The 17,560-nt window shown below is 40.0% G+C and overlaps 1 protein-coding gene across 3 annotated transcripts; it reads left to right on the top strand.

The window, feature by feature from the left end:
- Window positions 1-428: 428 nt before the first annotated feature.
- Window positions 429-16,631, top strand: LOC128877611 (tumor protein D53 homolog). 3 transcript variants are annotated; one of them, XM_054125059.1, is made up of 7 exons: window positions 429-736; window positions 7,805-8,266; window positions 9,847-9,977; window positions 10,631-10,779; window positions 11,873-11,932; window positions 13,491-13,653; window positions 14,274-16,631. In XM_054125059.1, the coding sequence occupies exons 1-7, from the start codon at window positions 727-729 to the stop codon at window positions 14,418-14,420; spliced, it is 1,122 nt and encodes a 373-aa protein (XP_053981034.1). In that variant the 5' UTR covers window positions 429-726; the 3' UTR covers window positions 14,421-16,631. The 3 variants fall into 3 exon arrangements, with proteins under 3 accessions (XP_053981034.1, XP_053981035.1, XP_053981036.1); XM_054125060.1 differs by lacking the exon at window positions 429-736 and adding an exon at window positions 5,450-6,144; XM_054125061.1 differs by lacking the exons at window positions 429-736; window positions 11,873-11,932 and having other exon boundaries at window positions 7,561-8,266.
- The last annotated feature ends 929 nt before the right edge of the window (window positions 16,632-17,560 follow it).

The following is a 17,560-nucleotide window of genomic DNA, read 5'->3' on the forward strand; positions in this document are numbered from 1 at the left end:
CTAACCTGTATGCTGATTTTTTTTTGCTATCACTCGCCGAGTTCGTTCCGCTTATCGCTTCGAACGAGATCACGATCGGTCGTACGTGATTATCGCAATTATTCTTCATCGTGTAACGTTTCTGTCGTCGATGGAACGTGCCTTCCAATTTCATTTCGGACATCTGTATCAGTTACCGTCTTTCATGCTACCAGCACCTGTTTCTCGCTTACACGGAACCGAGACAAATATTTGCGTCGCAACGTTGACAATTTAAATGACGCAACGGTAGAATGTGTACAGTTTGAATCATTGTTTTCCTAACCTCTTCAATTGTTCGGGCCAATACGTGACACAGTATGCCGGCTTGTGTTATTCTTGTCCCGTGGTAGACGCTAATTACGTTAACGTAATTAGAATTTGCCTAGACTTCGCTTAAGCCAGAGTATTTTTAACGTTTTCGACGGATGGACGTGATTCTATTTCGTACACGTAGCTTATCTGTTCGTTCGACATACGTATGCTTTACGGTGATATATTTCATAAAATTGAATCATACGGGAAATTCAAACGAGCCGAATGTTTCGCAACTCGCGAAACGTACGGGAGATCCTTTCGTATGCATCGTTGTAGCGCGAAATTTTAATTTATGCCGTGAAATCTGTGCGACGGTGTTCGATATTGAAAATTGCAGTTTATGTGGCAAGAACTTGTTCAGAAGTGGTTGGGAAAGATAACGATTTTAAAATGATGATAGGTAAAGGTCGTCTCGTATATCATTTTGTGTACGTGTATTATGCATGGTGTTGGTATCATTTTATCGCGCGAATAGTTATCTCAGTGTTTCGATATACGTACATGCACTGTTACGATTAAAAATGGCACAAATAACGACGCAAAAATGTGTTAATTACTGGACGAAGAAAAAATACGATCATGCTTTCTGTCGCGGAAATTAATATTGGAGACTGTCGTCCACGGTATTTTTTTGATACACGCCAATGTCGGAGAAGCTTTATTATTATTGTTATTATGTCAACAACGCGTGTCTTCTTTTTACGGATTAATGTTCAAGGTTAGGCTAACTTACGCGATATCACATACGGTAGAATTTGTTAATACACCGATAAACAGGTGGTTTACGAATTTATGGCTTTTTTAAATATGAAAAGCGTGTATTACTGCGTAATGCTTTTGTGCAAACTGGAGTATCATTATTATGATACTGTTTTATGGAATATGGAGCTCCTGTTTGAGGTGGAGTTTATTTTGTGGAATGCTCGTACAAAATTAAAAGTTCGTTCACTCTTCCGAGCTATCTTTAGCAAGCTAAAATACATTCAAGAACTATTTTTTTATTTCTAATTGATAAATATTAGTTTAATTGCCAGCTTCGCACAGTCTGTTTTCCATATCGTATAACATAAATACCCGAGCCTAACTGTGGCACGTAAAATTACGCAATTTAGTATGTAAATTTCGCGTTTTAAATGAGAGTGCAACGTGTACAATAAAAATGTTTGTTTATGCCTTCGTATTTTCCTTAATATTACGAATAAACGCTATCTAGGATATTTACCATAGCAAAATAACGCGATAAGTATAAATATTTCACGAAGGGGAAATTCTCGATTTTGACCAAGTCTATTTTTGCGACCTACGTCAAAGAGTTCCTCAGGCTCTCGTTCGCCATTGCCACGTGTTTTATCTTGTACGCGCTTAGCGCCCCCATTTACGCGTACGCACTTCCTGTCACGTTGACAGCGAATATTCTCATTATTTTGAATGCAAATATTTTCATCGTTGCGAGCGGGCCTCTCGCCCGCCAAAAATTAATAAAGGCGGAAGTATCGTCGACGGATTTATCGAAAGACTAAGCTATTGCGGCAACCGGATCGGAAATTAATCATCATTTCTTCTCACCGATGCAGAAGAGTTAAACAAAATATAAATAAACGTTGAAATTAGGTCTATCAAGGAATGCATTATTAATTAACCCTTAAACGGACGATGTTGTTTTTAAACAACATACTAAACATCACAGATGAAATTGATGAATGCGCAATGTAGTTTATAAACAACACTCACATTATTGCAAAAGAAAGTATAGTAAATTCGTGTCTAGATTTTTTTACTTATTTTTCCTAGACAGTAATACATGTCCATTACACGAATATATTTTTTTAAAACGTGAAACAAAAATCGTCCATTTAAGGGTTAATATCATTTAACAAAGTCGTATTATTATCGTGGAAACGTCGCTAGCATAATTTAAGAATTTTAATAATTTACTCTCAACAAATTTGTAAAATCGAGCCTCGTAGGATGCTCGATTGTACCTAAACTCTTACGTGACAAAAGCGATTGTGCAGCATTGGCAAATGACTCATCGGTTATCGCGGTTCGAGTCAGTTCGCATAATTTATACCTAATAGACAATCCCAAAGAGAAAGTATCAAAAGCTGGCTTTGTCGGTGTCGTGTTCGCGGAAATCATGCGACGTGCGGTCGTTCTGGTTGCAACGTTATATCGAAACGCTAAAAATCCTCCAGACATGAAAATGGCATAGTTCGTAAGTTGCAATAAATTTTTAACAGTGTTCCGCGGGAACAAGTGTACGCTTCTGGTACCGTTTTTAATATCTCGTCTTTTGTCTTCCTCGTTCGCACGCTAATTAACTAGCCATTCCTTTCTCTCGCTAATGTCACGTTTACTGGTTTGCCCGTATTGCGTGCAATCAGCCAATGAGCACAGGATGCGGTCGCAATCGCGGTAGAATTTAAAAAGGGGATGATTCTCTCGCGTACAGTCAGTTAGAATATCATAGAAAATACGACTTAACACGTCGATATAATATATCGCAATATATTACGAGTAAATGTACCTACTCTAGATTTAAAGATATATCAATAAATAGGGAAATGTAAAAGGGCTGTTTTCACCCCGAAGAAACGAATCGTTATCAACAGTAAAAATAGTTCAAAACTTCCCTCTTAGGGTCCTCCAAACAAATATGCACAATTTCCAAAAAATCGGTATTTTCAAATCACACCAAATTTCCTTTGGTACTCTCATACTTGAAAAGTGGCCCTCTTACTAAACCGAGCGTAACGCCATCAACGCGTATGTATATATGACACAAGAAAATATTTTTCGTAGTTTTCGACCTGCACATGAATATCGTGTAAAAGAAAAAGTGACGATACGCGTTCGTTCCATTGGAACTAATTCCTGAAGGTAGAAGAAATCATTCTACCTCGACGACGTGAAATACTAGATCCCTCGATCCGCCGAGCGAAGCGAAATTTTTGTACCTCTCGATCCACTAGTAGCTGCTAGCCTCAGCAATAAGCTGTTAGCACGGCGAATACTTAGCACGGCAGTTTTATCGATCTTCACTTGAACTTGCGACTCGCCTTGCAATTCAGACATCGCGTGCTTTGAAAGACTCGGAGCGCAAGGTGCGCAATCTTGTTTTCCTCCCTTCGTAGCGGAGTCTTATAGTGATCGAGAAACGTGCTGTTGAAAAGAAATTTCAGCAATGCGGCAGCGAGCCTTGTATGCGAAATAAAATGCTGGGGTTGAAGACGCGGATAAAGATTATGATACCTTGAGTGGAAATTCTGCTCTAGAACTTACAAAAAATCTATCTACCTGTAAAATCTACCTGTATACATATACGTATATATATACTTATACGTATTTAAAAATATTCTTGATCTTCAACATACATATAAACGTTACGCGAAAGGAAAAGTCGGGTTATGCACGCGTGTCCTTGGAATTAATTTCCAAATAACACTTGATATCGGAGCAAACGAAGTTTCAAGCTACCGGTTCCCTCCATCGTAAATCGTAACGTTAGAAGGTCGATTCACTGGAAATTTGCCAGTCGATGTCTGCAACGAGTTAATCAAAGGATCACGACGTGTCGATGGAATTTTTAATTCGCGCATTTTCCAACGATCGGTCATTCGATCCGTGGTTGATTACGACAGCTAAGCCGTTAACCTTGAAGTTCCTGTTACCCAAGCAAGCCCGTATTTAGAACTGCATCGAACCGAAAGCCGATGAACCGGTTCTACGTACGATTCTATCCTATCAAACTTTAGCCAACAGATGCGCGACGATACGGGAAGACGACACTTATCGTTGCCTTGGGATTCATTTTTTTTAACAATTAAATTGAATTTTTGATTTAATTCGTTCCGTGTATGCAGCACTTATTTAATTAATAGTCAAAAGTAATTTTAGACCGACAAATGGTTCCGTTTTTCGATCGATCAGAGTGGATTAGGTTAGTATCAAATCTCAGAAGAATTGTTTGATTACTTTGCTCGGTGATAAAATCTTGAAATCCTTTTTTTACTGCGGAGGTTAACGAACCATCATCAAACATCAATAAATTGGTGTTTAAATTGGATATTTTCTCTCGAAATCCTTTTTTTTCGCCGCGGAGGTTAACGAACCATCGAGGATTCCGTTCCGTCATCCTCATCCAACGAAATCCTTCTCAGTAATGCTCGCTCCGATCTTTCTACTCTTAATCCAGTTTCTGTCGTCCATAAATCCCCTTTTCGTTCTCCGTAAAATGTGCGTTGAACCAGCCGAGAGTCACGATAAAATTAAAAGTAGAGCCTGTGTGCTATCGTCGCGGTGCAATCTAAGGATTTTTTAATACTCGGATGCCGAGCATGACTCTCGTTTCGCCTGCCATTACCGGTCAAATTCGTGCTCCTTCGGTCAGTAATGTCGCGTGACACGAAATCGAAAGAAGGAAGTGATTACTGGGGATTTACGAACGCACAACAACATTCGGCGACATTGTTCCCCTGTGCACGCGAAATGTTGCTGTTAGGGACCATTGCTGACAAAGGGACCATTGCTGACAAAGGGACCGTGAAAACGCAAAGGCAATTTTCTATCCTCGTTGGAATATAATGTTCATATAATGGTTCACTATGGTTCGTATAGTGGCTTCGATAGAGATCAGGAAAAATTTTGTAAATGATTAACGAGTACTTGAATATATTCCCAATAACTTCCAACATTTAGAATATTTTTAGACGAACTTAATATTGGATATTAAATTACGTTATTGTGGTGTTAGTTCTTATTGAACGAGGATATAGTAGAACCCCGATTATTGCACGGATGCTCCGTTTATTGCATTTTAAAGTATTCTGGACACCCTCTTCGGGAGATCACTTAGAATCTTCGCAATTATTTGTACATGTACTTCTGCTCATCCTTGTCGCAGGAGAAACGAACAGAAACGAATAAGAGTGGGGATGTACAGGTCTTTTCCCCTTTCACCTTCCTCGCGAAGGTGGAACGGACAACCTTCACGATTTCTTTCCTTGTTGGATACGTGGAGGCGCGACGCCAGCTCCACGCTCGGCAGAGATCGAAAGCTAGCGATCTAGACGCCTGAGGAAAACGAAGAACGATCGAGCCAGCTGCGATCGTCGTCTGCACGCGGCAATCGGTACACGTGGTCAGCTGGATCGTTCGTCTCTAGCAATAGTCCCGAATCGTTTCTAAACGTCTCTAGACAAATCCGTTCTTCATCTAGATCGCGTAGATCTTCCTCTAGAAGAAAGTATTCGTCGCGATCGGTACCATCTTGTTTACCATCTTGTTTTGTTCGCGAAACGACTGACAGGGAACCGTTTGCCCGAGTGAAACTAGTGTTTACGATCGAACTCGCTATCTTTCGTTCGGAGATCGTTGGATCGAAGTTTCGAGATCTGCGGAGTCGTTCGTGGCTCTTCGGGCGGATCCACGCTCGCTGCGAACGGTGTTCTCGACGAAACTCGTTTCTACGGTGCACGAGGAGGAAAGTAGGGTATAACAACCGGTAAACAAAACAGTAAGAGAGCGGACTCCTGCCGCGATAGCATGGCGAACGCTTCTTCGGCGTGGCTCGAAAACAGGATTCGGTGAGGGACGATCGTGAATTTCGCGACGCCCGTTACCGCGATCGTCGACGAAATTCGGTTGAAAGTGAAACTCGTTCCGTGCCACGACGTTGGGAATTAATCCGTAATAATACGAATTTTCTGCGTGATCATCGAACATTTTCATTGTACGCCGCGTGTGTTGACTACGGGATCTTAGAATGTGATAATAATATCACTCCTTTCATACGAAGTATCGGAGAAGGTAGGAATATGATACACCGATTTTACGTTAAATTAAAAAAAAATGTTACGTTTTCGTGGCTGTGTGAATCTGGCACCCGACTTTCCAAAAATTAACTTTTTTTTTACCGAAAATGATAGTATTTCGTTTGTAGTTGATTGTAGTAACGATAGTTTCGTTTGTGGTTCCATCGTTTAATAAATAAGAAAAAATTTAAAAAATGACCAGGTCTCAGAATCGTTTGTAGTTGTTTGCAGCGATTTCCGTTTCGTTTGCAGTTGAATACTACAAACAACTACAAACGATTCTGAATCACGTGGGATTTGAACTATCTCAATGTCGGGTGCTGGTCGTTTTATCAATTTTTTCTTATGTATTAAATGATGGAACTACAAACGAAATACTATAATTTTCCGTAAGAAAAAAGTTACTTGTTTGAAATTCGGGTGCCAGGTTCACATAGCCGCGTGCATGCAGTTGGCAGTCGTGGCCAGTGACCAAAAAACCTTTGTGTCTCGTATTACACTGTCTCGTATTTCTACCTTCTCTTGCGAATGAAAATCGTCAGGTAGCATCAGACCCACTCGGAGATCAAGTGAGGCTTGGGTCCGTTACCTTTTAAAGTCTCTCAGTTTATTAAACGAGTTATTCCTCGTGCAACAAGTTTTATGGTCCCTGTGTTAGTGAACTTCTGGGGACCCTTGCTATATTAACAAAATAATTGTTCGTGTAACAGGTATTATTTTTGGTGCAAAGAGGAATATTATCGCGTTACGTCATAGATTTTTCCTCTAGGCTTTTTTTTTTTTAATAAGATCCCGAATCCTTATTTAGCATATCTTGCCTTGGACGTAACGCTTCCATTCATCGAACAAGCTTTCGATTACCCTATGGTTGGTTACCACATAATTAGTTTGAACAGGTTATTCGAACGATTAATCATTCCACTGTCGTGCTCGAGTTGCCTTGAACAACGTGCCCGCCAGGTGAACACAAGTGAAATTGTGCTTAATGACTCAAATCAGTCTTATTTTTGCAATTCATGCTGCTAGGTTGCTACTACGTGTGTTTTAATAAACTCGTTTTGCAAATAGGCGAACCTTTTCGGTTTCATCTTTTTTGATTCTGAAGATTAAGGCGGTACCAATTGGTTGTTCATTTAGTGGCAGTTTAACTAGAATCCCAACATGCATTATTTCTAAAACTTAGTGACTAAAATGAGCCTTAGTTTGATCTCCTTTGATTCTGAACACTCAGTTCCCACAAATTGATTGTTTATTCAGTAGCAGTTTAATTAGAATCCCACCATCCCTAAACCACTCGATTCTCTTGCTCGTTGTACCAAAATAACCATTCATCCCCAAATGATATACATATTTCTCGACTACCCCTTTTCTGTAAACCTGAGGACTCGCTTGCGATCTCGAGGCTTCGACAAACTTACCCTGCGATAAAGCTCGAGTGTCTATCTACACAGCGTAAGACACGAAATGCATACTCGACAATGCCGAAAGCCGCACTCGAAACCCTCGAAGATTCTAGTTGAAGCCCCATCGTCGGTTCCCTAAAAGAGAACACTTCTCGAGGAGACATTCGTTCTTTGATTCCGCCGCGACGAATCGTCCTAAAGCTGTAGGTCCTTCGAATCACTGACTCTTCGATTACGATAAAATGAAAACAGACATGCCGGACGTTCAGGAGAGAAAGGGAAAGACCGACGATCGATTGGGATCGTCGAAGCTGATCTCCAGGTCGCGAGTGTGCCAGGAACACGGCGAAGAGGACTGCCCGAGCGAGAACGAGCACGAGTTCGAATCTCTGGAGTACGAAGAAGACGTTTACTACTCGAACCTGACGGCTACGCCGAGCTTCGACGACATCGACGAGCTGGAGGACGGCGAAAACGAGATCGTCGTCCACTGTTGGCGCGACTCGAACGGGGAGATCGACGAGATCGTGGTAGGCGACGCAAATTTGTCGGTGGAGACGCAGTTCTTCACCCCCGATGCCGAGGAGGGATCGTCCAGTCGCGGGAGGAGGAAGAAGAGATCGGTTAGAGTGATATTCCAGGACTTCTCCAAGCCTTACCTGGCCAAGATCAGCAACAGCCAGAACTACAAGAAGTTCCTCGAATTGGTAAAAGGTGCACAATGTAACTCGGGGATGAAATCTAATTGGTGGAGGTGGCTGGAAACGGGAATCGTTGGCAGTAATTATTTATCATATCGGATAAGTGTGGAAAATATACAGACACTTGGGAATTGCAAACGCTTGAGATGTTTAAGAGCGGAAAGATGAGGGACAATGGCGAAAGCTCAGTGTGAAGCTCTCCAGCTTCAAATAATAAAGTTTGGATTTCTAATTTTCCTAGTTTCACATTTGTATACAATTACAAATATTGAATGCATTCGCTCGTTGGGAGCTGCAAGCACAACAGAGATATATAATATACAATAATAATAGACTTACTGTGGAAAGCTCAGTATTCCTGAATTACGTACCCCGGGTTCGAGTAATTATAATAATAATAATAAATTAGGGGTGTGTGTCGAAATTTGCGTTTTTAATATTTTGATATAGTTGCAAATATCAAAAGTATTCACTCGCTGAGCGTACACAAAGAACCATAAGTAGGACAGCGTTGCAAATATGAAAGTGAGAACTGTATCACTTGGTGTCGGTTCTACCTAACAGAATTGCCATAACGGTACCTGAAGGAAACATTATACAGAGTGTTTCGTAAAGAACCCGACAAATTTTTTCAAGTAAAATTCTTTCAAGGATCATTTTTAATGAAAAAATTCATGTTATACTTTAGATCAGTTTCTACGCATTATCATGATTATCGTTAATTAGCCTTTGTGCCCCGTGCATGAACTATTTACGAATCAGGCTGCTCGTAATACCGACGAATTATTAATCTCGATATCGCTATACAGTATTTATTTTACAATTTAAACCAGTTTCTATTCGTTACCAAGATCAGTGTGCTTACAGAAGAAATACTTCACTTCGATGTTATTATACAGTATTTACATTACAAGTTGAATAAGATTCTACTCATTATCAGAATTATCATTAATTACTCTTCATGTCTCACGAACCAAGTATCGATGAACCAGTGCGCTCGCAATACAGAAGAAATAATACACCTCGATGTCGTGCTACAATATTTATTTTGCAACATACTAGAATTTTTAATACAGCTCTGATGCTATTAAGACACAATACAGCAAGTAAATTATACCTTTCTCTTCTCGCTACAATCCTTTCTTTCACTCGTAGATTTCTAAGCGCTTCTAATCGATCGAATTAATTCGCGTTTATAGCTGAAAGTTTTCGCCTAGTTGAAATTCCTTCGCTCGCCCCGAATCCAGACGTTCTTGCCGTTTGCAACACCGTTTCGCATCACTGGATTCGTGAAAGTTTCCTCTGTCTGTAAATTAGCGACAGCAGAATGTGCACACGGGGGATGAGAGGCCAGCGAGGAAAAATTCGTTCTTGATCGTTTCCAGGAGCAAAAAGCAGGAGCAGAAACAGTAAACCGCATACCGTAGTTCCTTTTTCTACGGTTAGTCACGCTTCCGGAGGCGGAGCATAGTGAAGTGTTCATCTGGATATTCCAGAGAAGCCTTTAGCTTTAAAATTTACTACGCGAAACGTATGGTCTTCAAGGACCGCTCTAGTACGATTCTTCTAACGTGTTTCTTTTTCTTTTTGCAGGCGAGGATGCCACTCTTCACTCCTCGGGCTACATATCGCCGTCGTCGGAGTCCGTCGTGAGCGAGCTGCAAGGACTTTCTTTGGAGGAGCAAGACCGTCAGAAAGCAGAATGGAGCGCGGAGCTGGCCAAGGTATGTAGCAAACTGTTTCACCTTTCCATGAAATCATCAAACGGCAGGAATTGTGATGTATGACCTCGCGAGAAGGTTAATCCGCTATTTGTACTTAGCTTCACAGTTAATAGCATCTGAGACTCCTTTTTGTTTTTTTGGATCCCATATGTCGAGACATCGTGATCATTTCAGTGACCCTGAAACGATCGTACCTAGTCTTACAACTGTGTTTACACTTTCTACCTCCATATTTAGTAAGAATTTACGACTTAGAAGAGGACTTTCTGTATTAGCATTAGGCCATAAGTTCGCGATGAAGACTGCGTCGATATTTAATAAAAAAAAGCTACAGAAATTTTATAGCGATGGTACAGTGACTGTGTCAGAAAAGCGAGAAATTATTGTGAAATGAGAGAGATTACCTTTTTTATGACACTTAAGAGTACGGAATGAACTTTTAGAAACTAACCACGTCTAAAAAAATTTCAATAACGTGCCAAGACATGACAGCAACCGATTTAATCCCATCTCGAAAGGGTGGTTAATTTGTCTTAAAAAAAAAATCAATTCGGTGAAACCGTGGAATTTTGGGCTCGCAAGTTTGACTCCGTATCACGTCGTCGCGTAGTTGAGCATATTTGCGATGAATTTGAAGAATCCGCGTGTCGCAGGTGGAAGAGGAGATACAAACCCTGAGGCACGTCCTGGCGAATAAGATCAAAGTCTCCCAGGAGCTGAAGAGGAAGCTGGGGATCAGCGTGTGGAAGGAGATCACCGAGGACATGAATCAGGGCTTGAAAAACGTTAAGGAGAGCCAAGTGTACGTTTTTAGCAAATCGAAACCCATCGAGAAGCACGCATTTCTCTCTCTTTTTCTCTGCTCACCTGTCCTTCGCCCTCATCTTGCACGAATGGAGTCCCATGTTGGTATTCATCCAGCCCTGTTACAATGCACAAGGTCCCCAACAGCGTGCGGGTACTCCACGAACAATGAAAGTTTCCGTTTCATTAATTGCCGAAGTTGAACGAAGCAATTGTTCTATTTAATGAACGTTTTAACGAGTCGTTTCGCAATCTCTTGCTACGCCACGCGCGAATAATTGAGCGGTTGGAACCGTAGCTGGAGGAGCTTTTCTTGCCGCTACATAGAAACAAATCCAAGTTGATAGAACATCTCCGTCGACGTTTAATCAATTTAGTTTCACGTAAAGTAAGTAGATGGCGAATTACAAATTAGCGAACAATTTTTGTTTGCTTGCTGAAATTTTTCTTTTTTAGCACCTCGCTGACCTAGCTGTAAGGTTTACAAGAGTCGCAAAGGCGGCGCTAGCGTCGTGTCTTGTATAACTTCCAGGGTTCTTCTTCTCAAAGATACTTTTGGTGAATACATAAATTTGAAATGAAAACTATAAAATAGAAACATCTAAATAAATTTCGACAAACTCTATTTACATGTATACCTATTAATTCTTTCAAGTATGGTTTAGGTATAGGTATAATATATTTAATTACATATAACATAAAATATATATTATTTATAATTTATAGACCTATAGATCTATATTGTTTTCACAGTCGGAAATTGCATAAACTAATTTCAGTGTATATACGAGTAAACACTTAGACTGGTCAGCAGAGTGTTAAATTAATTATATCTCTGGTTTATTTTCAATATGATAGCACTTCGAGCAAGTACGTAGGGTCTCCCTGATTACCATGAACAAAATTATAAGTTACGCATGTGCAACACTTATCCTACACGATATTTATTTTTTGTATTCATTTATTATCCTAATTTCGCGTATGGTGACGGATACCAATCTCCTCGTACCCCCATCGTTTATTTTCTGCTACTTTTGCCCTTCAGACACGTAGAGCACTTTTCTTTGACTTTTGGTTGGGTTCTCATTCAGTTATCAGAACGTCGGGGAGAAACTCGGTCAGTTCACCAAGGCAGTCACCGAGAACACTTTGTAAGTACACAAGACAATTCCGTTTTCCTTAGGACCCAACGTTCCCTCCGATAGTCATTAATCCTCGAAATGAAACCAGAAGAAATGCATCTTGTCGCGTTAAAAGTTTAATTTACACGGTGTGTTGAAATTTTAAGAAGCTGGCCAAAAGTTTTCCACTTTATACGTTACAGACTCGTTTAACCGCATCTTAGTTATGCGAACGAATTAATTGCAGATGAGTATTATTTATTATTTTCCTTAATAAAAACTCGTTTCGTTTATCACGATTTTTCTACCGATATAACAAACTTGTAAGGATAAACATCATTTCGTAATGTTTACAGTGGATTGCTCGGATCTGTCGAAATATTTCTAGCCTGTGAGAGAAGATGACTGATAGATGATGCTCTCTCGAAATCGCGAAGGCGGCGGTAGTGTAAAAAGAGAAACTTTTGGCGATCTCTTTTGTGGGATTTTCGACCACTGTCGGATAGAAGAGAAATGTTTGATCGTAGTTTTCGATACTCGTATCGGTCTCTCTAAAGTTGATATCTGAGTCAATAACGCGCTGTAAAAAAAAAGTGCAACTCGCGAACGGCCGAGCCGATTAGTTTCCTGACAGAAAACTGATACATAAACCTCTAGCCGCGACAACGCTTGCGTAAAGTAATCGCAGAAGGATAAGCTTTATATAATACCGATCGAACAACAAACGGGATGCTGTAACTAATCCGTTAGGAGTAGTGATGGGATTGCCACGATTACAAGTTATTAATATTTGTAACGTCTTGCGTTTATCAGCTTTTAAAATGAGCGTGCTTAGTAGTATTTACAAGCAACCATATTAACACGATGTTGATTCATTTAGTACCGATATCATCGTATTATTCATTGTATAATTACAAGTTCGATGTTGTAAATTATACGATGATAAATTCTATAATATATTATTAATTACATAAACGTATATGTCATATTTGATAGCAGTTTATAATATCAATTAGTCTCGACTGTACCAGGAGACAGAATGTACATACTATCATGTATGAAAAACAAGAGAAAATGAGAGAAAAACAATCATGTAGTTATTAGGTCCTTGAACAGCTAATATTACATCATCATACGATTTATTACGTAATTAATATTTGACGTTATAAAATATACAATGACAAATTACATAATAAATTATATGATGATACAATATTAGCTGTGTAAGTACATCACAGTTACAGAATTGTTCTTCTCTTGTTGTTTTATACGTAAGCTTACATTCTGTCTTCTTTAAAAATATCGAAGTCAATTCATATTATAAATTATTATCAAATACGATCCAATACCAGGGTTGACATTACTCGACGAAGTTGCACAGTGCTTCTACTGCTGATTGCTTTACTTATCTAACACGGTATCAGTCTTATCACCACGCGAAGTTGATGTGTGAGCAGATGCATGGCGCAGTATCATCGGCTTAATTCATCCTCGTTTCCTAACCAAATCCATCAGCGACCACGGGCCACGTGATTCCCCTTGGACGGGACAAGTTCTCCGTAAAAGTGTTGATTGTTCCCTTCTGTAGATTCCAGAAGACAGAGTCCGTGTTCAAGACCACGGCCGAGAAGACGACTAGCATCCTCGGCGGTTTCGGAAGCGGGCTGTCCATGAAGATCGGCCAAATGCGCAATTCCGACAGTTTTCGTTCGTTGGAGGAACGAGTTGGGTCTGCTTACGAAAACATGAAGGTAGCTAATTAACGATTCGGACGATCGATCGTCAAGAATCAAAGTCCTCGAATAGGGAAGATCGAGATCCAACGTTTCCATTATCGTTTTCAAGTCCTTTTGAAAATAGTGGCGACACTCTCGAGAGAGACGCGGAATTAGAAGATACACGTGTAATTAGACCGCGGATGTTCATGTATTCAAAATCAGTCGAAATACCCACGTATTTCGTGATTTTCGTTATTTTCACGTATATCGAACCATTCGGTACGCCGATAAAATAGCCAAGCTTTTCTTCCTACTTGGTTAACAAATTCTGAGATTTCAAATTGCCAAGGATAATGTAGCTTTCTATTACTGACAACATTTTTAAAATCGGTTCTGTAGTTCCGTTTACCTCTTTACAATATCGATATAGATTCCTCGTAAAAATGTCCAATTGCACGAACATCCGCTGTCTATATACAATAAATACGCGCAATAACGCAACCACGAAGACCGCCACTTGTTCGAACAATTCGAGACAGGATTCTTTATTCGTAAAGACCTGCCAAATACGCTGGCGAAGCTTATCAGACCCCGCCGCTGGAGCCTGTGTACTCACGGTACTTATTATTGATTAAATAATTTATTATTTGCAGACAAAAGTTGTGCCTTCACGATCCAGTTCGATGCAGAGCTTCGACGACGCTCTTCGAGAGTCTGAGTCAGCGAGACGTGCGTCCGCGGCGCCGTCAGCTACCAGCCCGACCATTCCCGAAGAGAAGCTTCCGGCCTTCTCTGCGTAACATGCTGACGCGTCGGTCCGCGATGCCAGCGTATCGCTCTATGCTACTACTATCACTTTCCACCGCATTGCTATAATCAGGGCTAAGCGATGTTCGTGTACAATCGATTGCATATTTAAGTCGGCCGGGGCGAGGACTACTGGAACACGAGGTTCGAGTTTCGTTACGGTTGATTCGATTCGCTGTAACGCCACACTGTTGGGCAAAGTTTAAAAATACGATCAGAGAACAGTAATCACGATCAAGGAATAATCAGACATTATGGAAGATTACGAACTACTTGCGATCGTAGATTACGAATGTATCAGGTGTAGAAATTAATTCCGTTCCTCTGTAGTCAGCTATTTATAACTCTGATTTAAATAGATATATCTTTTTGGCTAATTTTGGTATATCGAAGTAACAACCTTCTAAGTCCTCGTGGACATTACGCGCAGCGTAACATTTTACTTATTGTTATTCTTCTACAGTTGTTATAACTAACTGGTTATGCTCGAAATCTATTGAAAGAATAATAATAAACAAAATTGTAATGGTTACCAGGTTGAGATTCAGGTTATCAGGAACTTAGAAAATTGTTACTTGAATGTTAAAACGTGACGACTAAATATCTCTACTTAAACTAGAGTTATAAACAAAAACTAAATAATAGATGATTTAATATAAAGGCATGGAATTTAATTTTTACACCTAATAGTTTGTCGATCACCGAACGTCGACGATAATTGCAAAATATAATCATTGCCCAGCTTTGTGGTACGACTTGGACGATCCGTGTAATTGAAGACCCCTCGTGGGGACACTCGAACATTGTTGAAATTAATATATACCGCAAGATTATGCTTCTTTTCTATCCTCGTGTACCGCAGCCGGTTCGTCGGATCTATTATATAGTAGTGTGTAGCTTTTCGTTTTCTCGTGTTCAAAGTTGATTTCTAATCGTCTTTTTTTTTCTTTTTTTTTTTAAGAAATTTTTTAATTTCGTTCCGCCGAGTCTCTCTCATTTTATTTTCTTTCGTTGATTTTATAATCGCAGGATTTTCTGTCAAAACGATCGTCGTTTCGCGCTGAGTTAGTTTTCGTTGGCAATCGTTGCACCGGGAAACGGGATTTTCAGTGTTGCCGTCACGTTACTCAAGAGGATGGCGATTCATCCCTTATTTTATCGAAGTTATTTGCACTATAGCAATTTTTATAACGCATAATAATATATCGTTGATACGTACCTTAATGTTTTTGCGTTTCAACTTGTTTTCGCACCATCGATTCATGAAAGTATAGACATACGTACACACATACACGCTTTAATAAATACTTACCCGATGGCGTTTAGCTCTGTGGGACATAACCGTCGCAATATCGATATCCCTCTTGTCGAAAAGCGATACCTCCGCGTATTCCTGCTAAAACAGTCTCGGTAGCCTCCTCGCAAGACTCGTGCTTCGACAATACTATAGTCGTTCTGTGTGATAGAAGAGAATCGATTACTACTATACACTCCTCATAAATAATTTGCGTCCCCGCGAGTACGTTCATCGAGACATCGGAATTAATTTACACAAGGCACGGGTGGCCACCATCGCGCCGCTTTCTTCTGATTTCAACAATTACCATTTTCACAGATTTTCATTATTAACAGAATTACATTGGGTAATCGTTAACAAAATTGCTACACTCGTGCAATCGTACTGGAAGAGAACGTTAGAACTAGTTTCTAACGTTTCGGTAACTTATTCAATTTTTCACTCGTTGCACGTTGGTTGAAGTTTTCATTAACGAATTGTAATATAAAATCGAGAAATGTTTACCCGCGCGAAGTTTATAAAAGGAATAGGTAGAGTGATTTTATTTTAAATACATTCAAATTATAAAGCCCGTGTTTTAATCGCAAATCGACCAAAAAAAAAAGAAAAAAGAAAGAAATATTTTCTCCTGAGCTCTATTAACGTAATTACACGTGAGCACGGGTGCTCGGTGACTTGGGAGCGCGGTCGCTTTTTTTCTAATAATTAAGGACACACAAAACAAGCGTAAACACGCGAATCTCTGGTGTATTTATCTTTGCCGAGCCGCTATCGTGCGTTTCGGTATCCATGTGTCACTCAAAACTCCTACAAATGTGTCGATATAGTGCGCTCATAATCGTCATCGACGACCTGCTACACAATCTACTTGTTCATATTGGTGAATAAATTATTTTAAGAAATGCCACACGTGGAGAATAATTTCTGTCCCAGTGTTAATGGTACGCTGTGCACGTTGTACAGCGACTGTTAACAAGATAAAAAAGTAAGGGTTCGATAACGAATTTAAACGAAGAGGATGCAGACGCAGCGGAGAACGGGATGGTGGATTCCATGAGTGGTTGCACGAAGGTACATCGACACACGTGGTATTAAAAAAAGGAATTGGTCAACTACTTTATTGCCATTCTGCGCGTGGTACAAAACATAGTTCGGGCGCGTACGAGCGCGCTTAAGTACAAAACAAAAACGATCCTCTACAAGTAGTCTTCTCCAGCTGCATGGCGAGAGCAAACAAGTAAAAAGGTGTGAAGAAAGGGAAGAAAGTAAGAAAAATAAGGAAAGAACGAAAGATGTGTGAAAGGGGAATAGAAACGTTGGGAAAGAGAGCTCTGTTTGTGTGTGTGTGTGTGTGTGTGTGTGTGTGTGTGTGTGTGTGTGTGTGTGTGTGTGTGTCTGCGTGTGTGTGTCTGCGTGTGTGTGTTAACATTACATTCATACATATCTGTATATGTATGCGCGTGTACATACATAAACATACATATATACGTGTGTCGCACATATATCCGTGTATCTGTATACGTATAGAAACATGTTAACAACATAAAATGTAATTATTCACATAACATAATAATCCGTGATCTATAATATTATAACGATGGTTTTGTACTGGATAGGCCAACACATACGTTTCCTATATACATAGTCGGGGGGGGGGGCGCCCCTCTTTTAAACATTCGTTTCGATATTCTTTATTCAATTAAAATATAAAAGAAAAAAGAAATAATAATAATAAGAAGAAGGATCTATCATTTTCCTTAGTTATACAGCGTACGTGCTTTCGCTCGTCGCTCTTTGCTCGGGGCTTCCTGCAAGCTCCGTTGAGTATTATTTATT

The sequence above is a fragment of the Hylaeus volcanicus genome, chromosome 5 (assembly GCF_026283585.1).
Source record: "Hylaeus volcanicus isolate JK05 chromosome 5, UHH_iyHylVolc1.0_haploid, whole genome shotgun sequence".
Classification (NCBI taxonomy): Eukaryota; Metazoa; Arthropoda; class Insecta; order Hymenoptera; family Colletidae; genus Hylaeus; species Hylaeus volcanicus.

What these genes read in the sequence shown, in the direction of transcription:
- LOC128877611 (XM_054125059.1), top strand. An exon ending in AACGTTAAGGAGAGCCAAGT is followed by an intron (nt 10,780 to 11,872) that starts GTACGTTTTTAG and finishes GTTCTCATTCAG; the next exon opens with TTATCAGAACGTCGGGGAGA. An exon ending in CTGCTTACGAAAACATGAAG is followed by an intron (nt 13,654 to 14,273) that starts GTAGCTAATTAA and finishes TATTATTTGCAG; the next exon opens with ACAAAAGTTGTGCCTTCACG.